This window comes from Solanum tuberosum, unplaced genomic scaffold, assembly GCF_000226075.1.
Source record: "Solanum tuberosum cultivar DM 1-3 516 R44 unplaced genomic scaffold, SolTub_3.0 scf00148, whole genome shotgun sequence".
Taxonomy (NCBI): domain Eukaryota; kingdom Viridiplantae; phylum Streptophyta; class Magnoliopsida; order Solanales; family Solanaceae; genus Solanum; species Solanum tuberosum.
The window spans coordinates 277,290-289,398 of NW_006239071.1; the positions used below are offsets into that span (position 1 = coordinate 277,290).

The 12,109-nt window shown below is 35.8% G+C and overlaps 2 protein-coding genes across 3 annotated transcripts in view; both read left to right on the forward strand.

Annotated features, from left to right (window-relative positions):
• LOC102587615 (pentatricopeptide repeat-containing protein At4g16390, chloroplastic) overlaps positions 1–7,074 on the forward strand; it is a 17,519-nt gene extending 10,445 nt beyond the window's left edge. The window contains exon 2 of the mRNA XM_006352266.2: positions 5,496–7,074. Coding sequence (XP_006352328.2) covers positions 5,496–6,839 — 1,344 coding nt within the window. The 3' untranslated portion in view covers positions 6,840–7,074. The remainder of the gene's footprint in view (positions 1–5,495) is intronic.
• Positions 2,477–3,740, forward strand: LOC102600600 (uncharacterized). Of its 2 annotated transcripts, none has more exons than XM_015310895.1 (3): positions 2,477–2,574; positions 2,849–2,930; positions 3,030–3,740. In XM_015310895.1, the coding sequence occupies exons 1-3, from the start codon at positions 2,560–2,562 to the stop codon at positions 3,539–3,541; spliced, it is 609 nt and encodes a 202-aa protein (XP_015166381.1). In that variant the 5' UTR covers positions 2,477–2,559; the 3' UTR covers positions 3,542–3,740. The 2 variants fall into 2 exon arrangements, with proteins under 2 accessions (XP_015166381.1, XP_006352451.1); XM_006352389.2 differs by having other exon boundaries at positions 3,036–3,740.
• Positions 7,075–12,109: the final 5,035 nt, after the last annotated feature.

The window sequence follows — 12,109 nt, forward strand, 5'->3', positions numbered from 1 at the left end:
TATTCTACTATATACAAATTTGACAATCAAACAAACCTCAATCTCTCTTTGCTCATGTTCTTCTTCTATTTTTTTTTACAACTATAGCCATTATAATGGAGAAACAAATAATTCTTCAATTGAAACCTTATAAAAGTAGATAAAAATATAAATGTATACAAATATAATTTTTCATAAAAACGAGGAAAAAATTCTATTAGAAGATATTTCTTTTCCTCAAAGACAGAACCAATGGTCTATTTTATTAAACAAAAGGAAATGATACAGACTTGGTTTCAGCCCAAGTCAAAACAAAAAAAAGAAGAAGAACCAAACGTAACAAGATAGCAAAGACAAAATAAAATAAAAAAGACAAAAGCTTTAAACAACCATCGGAGAAATGAGAGGTCACTGGAGAAGATGATGAATTCAAATCACAAAAAATGATCCTAGAGTTATGTAAAAGAATCTTAAATTGGAAGGAATTTGTGGGGGAAATATAGAAAATTTGTGATAAAGAGATATTGATGAAAGAGAGTATTAATGAGGGTAAATATGGGGACCAATCACATAAAACGTGCCTAGCATAACTAATTATGTGTGTAATAATAACTTTCCTATTTAATATTTAATAATTTCCTATTTATTTATATATAATTAACTTTGCTATTTATTGTGTAATTATATCCATATAACATAAAAAAAATTGTAGCTATTTATCTTTAATGTATATTGATGTTTGCCATATTCTGTAGTTTTTCCTTTTAATTTAAATATGTTACGTAATTTTGGGAGACATTAATTTTGGTGCTTTACTTTACGAAGAAGCATTAATCATGCTAAGAATAACAATAATTTCTGAATATTAGTGGTTAGTCAATCATGCTACAACTAGGATAATATATTTAGATTTCATTGTTCTTTCTTATCGTCGATTGATTTGAATAAGATTGCATGAGAATAAAGTATCAAATAAGGTGTATACAGAGACATCATTATCAAATCAAACATGTTTGAACTTCAAGAGATCACATGTCGAACTTGTGGCGTTTCAAGAAGGTTTCAAAATGTTTGATAATAGATTTTTATGCAATCTTTCAGAACCTTCAATAAATTAAATTCATTATACAATTTATATTTTAACATGATAATTATTCCCTATTAATCTTCGTATTGAATCAAACACTATCACATAAATTAAAATAACTTAGAATTTGGCTATAGATCAACAAAGTTATTAAGCCGCCCCTCACTTTGTAGTTATGGATTTTGAGTTTGGTCCCTCACTACCCACCTTGACATTAAACTTCTACCTAAAGTAAAAGAATCCCGCATTTTTTTAGTACTAATGATGTTGACCTTTGTCTTTTCTATATCATCGCTATCAATTTGGTTTTATTTATTAATTTACTAAATATATAATTATGGACCAATTACTATTAAATATTAATTTCAGATTGATGATGAATTCATAAACTTCAAATCTTGGATTCGTTTCTTGAAATTATTTGATCTTTCCTAAACTATCAAAAAGGTCACAGGGTTAGACCTTCAATGTGTGACCTAGTAGTCAATAAATTGAGTTAAAAACCAGGAGTTGTAATGGAGACAATAATAAAAAAAAACTATGTGATTTAATTTCTTCTCATATATATGTTGAAGACTTACTTGGTGCATGTGTTGATAAGAGATAACATATACCTTTAAAATTGATTGAGATACATGCACATTAACCGACACACCACAACTAATCATTTTCCACTTGCAACTTTTCTAATTAGTCCATTATTTTATGTGTCAACTATGTTCAACTATCTTCATTTACACCCTTTTGTAGAAGACAAAAAAGTGGAAAGGATTTATGATTACAAATTAAATTTAATGTCAAATTAAAGATTGAATGCCTACATATAGCTGGCACCATGTGGGGGTAGTACACCAACCCAACCAATTTAGATAAATATTTAAATAAATTTCCTAACACATATAAATAATTATTTGGATCAAAACTGTTTAATTTTACAGAACTCGAAAGGTACCTCCCTTATTAATGATAAAATGTAAAGATTCTTTTCCTCCCTTGCTAGTATTATAATTTAACATGTTATAACAAATTAATCATCAATTACTCTATCAAGTTGTTATGCTTATCATCATAAAATTTACCTGTAATTGATTATGTAGATCTAGAAAAAACAATTAAAATTAATGTGTTTTGGTATTAATATTGATTGTTTCCTCCATCTTTAATCAGAGGTCTTGAGTTTAAATTCTTGTAAAAATGAAAAAATCTTGTTGGAAGGGTTATTCCCACAAATAAAATTTAATCCACTTCGATGTAAATATCGAACATCGAATGAGAAATCAAAAGAGAATATATTTGCTTGGTATGAAAGGGAAGACCATCAAAGGCAGTACATGCAAATAATTGAGATAATATATATATAGTCAGCAATTCTAGTGGCTGCCAATTTAGATGATATCATGAATTTTTGATGTTTCATTCATACTAGTATATATTTTCATTAAAGCTACACTCTTTTCACTCCACACAAAATCCATTTTCTTCAAGTATCAACCATGGGGGGTGAAAAGGTATGAATTCACTAATTTTCTGTATTCGAAAAAGACTTTGATCGATCTATCTATAGCTATATGACGTTTGATCAAGAATTTAATACATATGATTGATTATATAATCGCACTTATATAGATTCTGAATTTTTGTTCTCCTATTGTATCTTTTCACTTCCACAAATACAAAATAATTTAGTTCATTCTTGCATAATATTGTTCACAAATCTTTTCTATTAAGAGCTTTGATTAATTGTGTGCTTACAATTACTTTAATTTATTGTTTAATTATCAGACCGCTATCATGGTACTCAAGGTTGATCTTCAATGTTCAAACTGCTACAAAAAGGTCAAAAAAATTCTCTGTAAATTCCCTCGTAAGTTTCTTTTTTCTTGAATTCTTCAATATTATTATAACATGAATAAGAATTAATTTGATTTTTTTCCTTTTTTTTTTCGTGTCAATTTTTTTTTGGGAATAGAAATTAGAGACCAAGTATATGATGAGAAGGGCAATACAGTCACAATCACTGTGGTTTGTTGTAATCCTGAAAAACTTCGTGACAAATTGTGTAGTAAAGGATGTGGAGTAATCGAAAGCATTGAAATCAAAGACCCCAAAAAGCCCATAAAAACTAATGTTGACATCATTGAAAAGCCTACAGAGTCCGAAAAACCTAAGGTTGTCATCATTGAAAAGCCTGAGGTTGTTATCATTGAAAAACCTAAAGAAATCATAAAGCCCGAAGAAGTTCCTAAACCTACACTAGTTGCTCTCGTAATGCCAATACTAATTCAAGAATACCCACAACCGCCACACGGATATTGTTGTGGACAATGCTATGAAGGCCAAATCGGGGGCCCATGTTATCTAGGGTATGGAAGACAGCCTAGGCCTGGGCCTTATGGCTATGGTACGGGTTGTTATGTGAGCAGATGTGATCAGTACTTGAATGATGAAAATGCTAATGGTTGCTCAATTACGTAAGGTGGCCCAATTGTTATGGTTCAATGTCTGGGCTCATCAATGTGGGCTTCTATTAGTGTGGTTGTCTTGTTTTCTTTACAAATTGTTATAAATAATAAACAATGTATAGTTAATTTTCTTTTGTAAAATAGAATAAAAGTTGTTAACTAGATTGTTGGCAAAGCCTTGATTGATTAATAAATGCCATTTTTCAACATTACTAGTGGTCTAATTTCTCAAAAAATTTAACAAGTTCAATTGAAAATCCTTCTAATTCCAATTTGTGTACCACTCAACGAAGATACTTAAGTTTCCACATAAAATAAGTTATAAGATTGTTATTTTGGTTGGAGAAAAAAAAGTATTGTACGACTAATTAAGCCTAATTGTTCTAGAATTAGAGTTATAAGTCTTCAATATTTGGGATTTTTTTTTTTTGAAAAACAACTCTTGGTTTGATGTTTCATTCTTTTGGCTCTCCAACGCAATCGGTTAGGAAGTTAATTATTGTTGAAACTATGACAATAAGAAATACATTACAAACTATGGTTTGTAAAGGATAATATGGGAAATTTCCTTTCTTATCATATGCTAAAGATATGAGGGGATTTTCTTCGTGGCTCGAGAGATGGAATACATAGGACCCCTCAAGTTTGAAATAATTCGTTGAGAAATTCACATGAAAAGGAACGAGAAATTTTCAACTTAAAAAGTCCTATCTAAACCGAACATGCAATTAGTTTTCCATCAGACAACTTCACATTTGAGATCGCTAAATGCTCGAGAGTTCCTCTATTTAATCATTTTCCTTCTTTTTGTTACTGAATATCTCATTCATACACAACTTTTCTTTATTTCTCGGGCCTCAAGTGAGTCACAAACAGAACTCGAAAAGGTCAAATCTTTGATTCCGACCGAGAAGCACAAGCCATTCAACAAGGAGATTCTCAAATTGCAGAAGCTTGATTCGATCAAGCCTCTAGAATTGTGATAACTTCTGAATAGGTATCCAACGTCTGAACCGAATTCACAATGATATTAAAGGAACTAAATTTGTCTAGAAAAAAATAATAGGGAATCCACATTTACTTGAAATAGTTTTCAAATGACTATTTCAAAAGTGTAGGGGGTAAATTGTTCATAATCCTAAACTTTTAAGGGGCAATATGTCAATCCTTTTTTATCAATTTCACCTCTTCCACCATAGTTGATAAGGCGGGCAGCAACGCTAAAGCTTTGCTCCAAGAAAATGGCGTCTACTCCAAGCTCTACACTTTCTCCTCTCTATGAATCCAATATCTTCTGCAACTTCAATTCTCCCCAAAAATTCACTTTTCCCCTCAAACTTTACTCCAAATCTTGTATCCGAACGACCCAAGTGTCACTTCAAGAACAATCCCAGGTATCAAATCCCAATAATTCTCAATACTCAGATAGAAAAGCTGTTTCTTCGTCAAAAAGCAAGCTTTGGGTCAACCCCAAAAGCCCCCGAGCTTCTGAGCTGAAGCGGAAGTCTTACGATTTCAGGTATGCTTCTCTAATGAAAGTGGCTGAGTCTTTGGATTCTTGTAAACCTGTAGAAGAAGATGTTTTTAATGTTTTAGCTGATTTGGGTGACAAAATAGTAGAGCAAGATGCTGTTGTGACTTTGAATAACATGACTAATGCTGAAACTGCGTTGCTGGCGATGAAGTATTTTCAACAAAGGTTGAAATTGAGCAAAGAGGTAATTGTGTATAACGTGACGCTGAAAGTTTTGAGGAAAAATAAGGATTTGGATAGAGCAGAGAAGGTGTTTGATGAAATGCTTGAGAGAGGGGTAAAGCCTGATAATGTTACTTTCTCGACTATTATTAGTTGTGCTAGGCAGTGTAATTTGCCTGAAAAAGCTATTGAATGGTTTGAAAAGTTGCCATCTTTTGGGTGTGAACCCGATGATGTTACGTATTCTGTGATGATTGATGCTTATGGTAAGGCTGGTAATGTAGATATGGCATTGAGTTTGTATGATCGTGCGAGAACAGAGAAATGGCGTATAGATGCTGTAACATTTGCGACGTTGATTAGGATTTATGGGGCTGCGGGGAATTTTGATGGGTGCTTGAATGTGTATGAGGAAATGAAAGCGCTCGGTGTAAAGCCTAACATGACTGTGTATAACAGTTTGTTGGATGCTATGGGAAGAGCTAGGAGGCCATGGCAGGCAAAGAACATCTATGGGGAAATGCTAAGCAATGGATTTCAACCAAGTTGGGGTACCTATGCTTCACTCATTCGGGCTTATGGTAGGGCTCGTTATAGTGAAGATGCTCTTAAAATCTATAAAGAAATGAAGGAGAAGGGATTGGAGTTGAGTGTGGTACTATATAATACACTTTTGGCAATGTGTGCTGATGTCGGACTTACAGATGAGGCTGTTAACATTTTTGAGGAGATGAAAAGCTCGGCCTCAGAGACTTGCCAACCTGACAGCTGGACATACTCTTCTCTAATCACCATATTCTCTTGTAGTGGGAAGGTCTCGGAGGCGGAATTCACATTGAATGAGATGATGGAAGCAGGGTTTGAACCGAATATCTTTGTCTTGACCTCGCTTATTCAGTGTTATGGAAAAGCAGGTCGGACAGATGATGTAGTAAGAACTTTCGATAGGCTGTCAGATTTGGGATTATATGCAGATGAGCGGTTTACTGGTTGTCTTCTTAATGTTTTGACACAAACAGCAAAGGAAGACCTTCACAAGCTAACTATCTGCCTTGAGAGGGCAAATCCAAAGCTTGGTTACGTGGTGAAATTCCTGGTGGATGATGAAGTTGAAGAAGAAGAAGGGGCTTTTAAGAAACATGCTACTGAACTTTTGGATTGTGCAACTACGGATGTCCGGAAAGCTTACTGTAACTGTTTGATTGACATCTGTGTCAATCTTAACCAGTTGGAGAGAGCTTGTGAGTTGTTAGATGTTGGGCTAACTCTCAACATCTATACGGATATTATGTCTCGAACTGCTACTCAATGGTCTTTACATTTGAAGAGCCTCTCACTTGGGGCAGCTTTAACAGCATTGCACATCTGGGTTAGTGACTTGAACAAAGCACTTGAAAGTGGGGAAGAGTTCCCATCATTGCTTGGAATCAACACAGGACATGGAAAACATAAATATTCCGAGAAAGGTCTGGCAGGTGTATTTGAGTCGCACCTTAAGGAATTAAACGCTCCATTCCATGAGGCACCTGATAAGGCTGGGTGGTTTTTGACTACAAAGGTTGCAGCTACATCATGGTTAGAGTCTAGACGTGCTCAAGAGGTGGTTGCTGCTTAGCAATGGTCAGGGTTCTTTGCTCTCTGGCCTTGATAATTCTTGTGCTACAGAGATTTTGTTTCTCTTACATCTGAAAGGTACCTTTAGTAGATTATCCATTGTTTAGGATACCTCTTGTTTCTAGATGGGGAGGTTTGAATTTTGAGTTCAGTAGCTATCCAAGTGTATCTTTTGCAATCAGCAATAGAAAAAGAATTTGAGGAAAAATGAATGAGATATCATATTAATATTTTAATTCTCCAATAAAATCTGACCATATCTTGCATTGAACACTAAAATAAACTGATGGAAAACATGGAAAATGTTTAAGTTACTGTTTGCATTGTATTGGAGCAAACATAGCTAGCTCTTTTGTATTAAAAAAAGAGGCATGATATTTCTTCTTAATATCGACCAAGTTAAGTTTATTGACAAGGATGGTTGTTGTGACGTAAAAATTTTCTTTGCTTTCCCAAAGGTAACCTTTATTGTATATCAGTCATAAAGGTAATACCCTATTTGGCGTCCTAGTTTTCATATAATAAGAATTGGTTTTACCCGTGCACATACTTCTTGAAATTAATACCAACAGTTGAATTGCTCAAGAAAATTAGTAGCAGAGATAAATAGGAGCATACTCACCGTACATTGTACACTGGAGGCATTGCTGATTAAATACTTGAAAATAAAATGGATAGTGTAACCAAATGACTAAATTTGAGATCAACATCTAGTTGTTCAGCTTTGCTTTATTGGGGGAAGAAAATGTGATCTGCATTTGATCCATCCATGTTTTGAGCAGCATTCACTACTCTGGTTGCACCAAATCAAGACGAGCAGCACCAGATCTCTTGATTCAACCTCTTCGAGCTCTTCCTTACCAGCTGGAGTACGCCTACCTCATCCTCTTCCTTACGCCCCTCTGTTATCCAATATAGCCTCCTCTTCCTCTTTCAGCCTCCTACGAGGCTATCACTTACTCTTTCTCCATAACATGACCTACCATCTCCACTCAGAGCTAGTTGTCCTAACCAAGACAACAAGCATATGTCAGGAAATTCAGAGCTAGTTGTCCTAATTAAATGTGGACTGCTAATCTGAATTTGTGGAATATTGTGAAGGACTGAATGTCACTACATGTAATTGGATGTTCAACTTTATTTAGTAATGGTATTTCGCTTTCCCTGTTACTAGCTAGTTAGCCACAAAATTCAGGTATCCTTGATGTATGTTGTCACAATGTAATGGAAGTTGATGAAAAATTTGGCTCTGTTATTTTAACTGTGAGAAATATATGGGGAAAATATTATTGAATTGTGTATCTAAATTGTTACATTGAGACCCTATTTATAGACAATACATTGAAATCCTTTTCTAACTAGGATTCCTATTCCTATTCTTCTTCCTATTCTAAGTAGGAATATATATACATATTTCTATTCTAACACTCCCCCTCAAGCTGGTGCATACAAATCATATGTGGTAGCTTGTTACAGATGTAATTAATACGAGGACTTGTGAGGGACTTGGTGAAGATATCTGCAAGCTGATCATTTGACTTCACAAATTTCGTAACAATATCTCCTGAGAGTATCTTTTCTCTAACAAAGTGATAGTCAATCTCAATGTGCTTAGTCCTTTCATGAAACACTGGATTTGATGCAATATGAAGAGCTGCTTGATTGTCACACACAAGTTCCATCTGATCAATTTCGCCAAATTTTAGTTCTCCCAGCAACTGTTTGATCCAAACTAGCTCACAAGTTGCTGCCGCCATTGCTCGATATTCTGATTCTGCACTAGATCGAGCAACCACACTTTGTTTCTTTCTCTTCCAAGACACCAAATTACCTCCTACTAAAACACAATATCCGGATATCAAACGTCTATCAGAGGGTGATCCTGTCCAATCAGCGTCTGTATATCCAGTGATATGCTCATGACCTTGATCCTCATAGAGTAGTCCTTTACCAGGAGCTGACTTTATATATCGCAAGATACGAACAACTGCTTCCTAATGACTATTACAAGGAGAAGTCATAAACTGACTTACAACACTCATAGGAAAAGAGATGTCAGGTCTAGTTACTGTGAGCTAATTCAATTTTCCAACGAGCCGTCTATACCTTGCCTCTTCAAATTCCTTGAAAACATGCTCTGTTACTGATTTCCCAGATCTAATTCACAAACGTTTGGGACATCCGAGTCTATCCAAACTGCAAAAGTTGGTGTCTAGATTGTCTAGTTTATCCAAATTAGATTGTGAGTCGTGTCAACTTAGGAAACACACTCGTGCTACATTTTCACGTAGTACTGAGGGTCGTTCAGAGTCTATTTTTTCATTAGTTCATTTTGATATTTGGGGTCCTAGTAGAGTCAATTCCACCTTAGGATTTCGTTATTTTGTTAGTTTCATTGATGACTATTCAAGATGTACTTGGGTTTTCTTAATGAAAGATCGTTCTGAGTTATTTTCTATATTTAAAAGTTTCTTTGCTGAAATAAAAAAATCAATTTGGTGTTTCTATTCGTACTTTTCGTAGTGATAATGCCTTAGAATACTTATCCTCCCAATTTCAGGAGTTATGACTCACCGAGGCATTATTCACCAGACTACTTGTCCATACACCCCTCAACAAAACGGTGTAGCAGAAAGGAAAAATAGACATCTTATTGAGACTGCTCGTACTTTTCTCCTTGAATCCCATGTTCCACTGCGTTTTTGGGGAGATGCAGTTCTTACGTCTTGTTATTTAATAAATAGAATGCCCTCATCTTCTCTTCAAAATCATGTTCCACATTCCATACTGTTTCCTGAGTCACATCTCTATCCTATCCCCCTTCGTGTCTTTGGGAGCACATGCTTTGTTCATAACTTACCCCCAGGGAAAGATAAATTAGCCCCTCGTGCCCTCAAATGTGTCTTTCTTGGTTACTCTCGAGTTCAAAAAGGGTATCGTTGTTATTCACATGATCTTCATCGTTACCTTATGTCCACTGATGTTACATTCTTTGAATCTCAGCCTTACTATACGTCTTCTGATCATCCTGATGTTTCTATGGTCTTACCCATACCTCAGGTTTTACCTGTACTTGTGAATAAACAATATCAGACAAAAGTGATTTATTACCAGAGATATGATCAGAAGCCCCTGAGTCCATGACCCATGATCCATGATCCAAGAGTACTAGACTGTGACACACAAGCAAAAGAATTACCCGCAACAGAAACATTAGGTTGTGCAACTAAAACTACTTGTGGAGACGTTTGTTTATTTGCATGATACTGAAGGAACTCATCATATTCTGTCTGAGCAATATGAGCATTATTGGATGGTTGATTAAGTTGAGCACCATATGCTACTGGTGGAGATGTCTGTTTACTTGCGCGATTTCGAAGGAACTCATTATATTCCTTAAGAACAATAGGATCATAACTGGGTGGTGGACCATGAAAAATATAACATATATCACGAGTGTGTCCAGGTTTATGACAATGACTACACTTGGATCGAGGTTTTCCAAAACGCCCTCCCCCTCGCCGATTCTCCATAGACTGGTATGTACGCTTTTCTGTGGTTTGAGATGCAAGAATAGAGGAGTCAACAATGGGTGATGAAACTTCTTTGTGACTGGGAGTGCAGCAAGACGAAGCAGACGAGAGAATAATTCATCAATTGAGGGAATTGTAGGACTGGCTAGAATCTGGTCATGCACAGAGTTATGGTCAGTAGGAAGTCCAGCAAGTGTAAGAACTAGAAACAATGTATGCCTTTGCTCTTGTTGCTTTTTCCACGTTTGTAGTGATAGGCATCAACGTTTCAAATTCCTCTATGACTGCCTGTACTTGTCCCAAGTAAGTAGACATATCGGATTCTTGTTTCTTTAAGTTAGTCATCCGAGATATCACATCATAAAATTGAGATATGTCATTAGTGTATAAAGCATGTGCCTTTTTCCAAACTAAATAACATGTTTGGGATGGGCGAAACAAGGGCATCAACTTAGAATCAATAGAGCGTCAAAGGAGACTACATAATTGGGCATCCACTTTCTCCCATTGTGCTTTGGCTTTTGCACCTTCGTCACTAGACTTTGTCTTTTCATTTACAACGCAAGCATTGTTTGTTAAGTGATCGTGAACACCTTGACCTTTGCACCACAACTCAACTGAAGAAGCCCAAGCTAAATAGTTTGAACTTCCCATTAATGGTTCTGAAGTGATTGTAAGGCTTGAACTTCCAATCCCCGTATTTTTGGAGCCAAAAACATCACATCTGAAAGACATTTTTCGAAATTTGACTTGAAAAGAGTAAGAAACTCGATGGAAACTGCCGGAATCTACCCACTGTGGCCTGAAAAATCTGATTTCACCGGGAACTCGCCGAAAACTGCCTGAAAATCACCGGAACCCTAATTCCGGTGATCGGATCTAGAGAAAACTGAATGGGTTCTGGTCGGAAATACTGGGCGACCTCAACAGAAGAAAATAGCTTAAAAAAAGATGACCGGAGCAGCAGTCACGCGCCAACGCGTGAACAGATCTCATCGGAAAGCTTCCACCTCCGACCGGGGCGTGGGGGCGCGTGGGTTTTTTTTTTCCGGTGGATCTGATTGGGGTTCGGTCGCCTGAGCTTCCCGAGCCTCGTGATAGTGTTGTCTTTCGCACAACACCTTCAGAACGAAAGATGACACAAATCAGTCCCAACCATCGTCGCCAGAATTTGACACGATGACTTAAAATTTCTTACCAATGCTCTGATACCATGTCAGAAATATATGGGGAAAATATTATTGAATTGTGTATCTAAATTGTTACATTGAGACCCTATTTATAGACAATACATTGAAATCCTTTTCTAACTAGGATTCCTATTCCTATTCTTCTTCCTATTCTAAGTAGGAATATATATACATATTTCTATTCTAACATTAACAAAGCAAGGAATCAGGTCATTCATATATACTTAGGCTTGAGCTCATTAACTAGGTCCAATTTTTCTCCATTTGTTACACCTCCCCATTTTCAGCATTAATATGCTCAGCTAGCCTGATATTCTCTACTTCTTTTCCGTCTGTCTATTTATCACCTTCTGATGCACACAACTCTTAAGAGCTATGGCCTATGAAAGCATCATCACATTAATTAAACCGTGTTGAGCTTGTTTAGTTACAAGTTAGTACAGTCAAGAGCTCAGCTGTGAATATTCAACTAAAGCAATTCCCCCATATTTAGCTGAAATCTTGTGCCAAATGATCCAAGTATCTGATATTTCGTCTTGCCTTCTTAC

What these genes read in the sequence shown, in the direction of transcription:
- LOC102600600 (XM_015310895.1), top strand. An exon ending in AATTCTCTGTAAATTCCCTC is followed by an intron (nt 2,931 to 3,029) that starts GTAAGTTTCTTT and finishes ATTTTTTTTTGG; the next exon opens with GAATAGAAATTAGAGACCAA.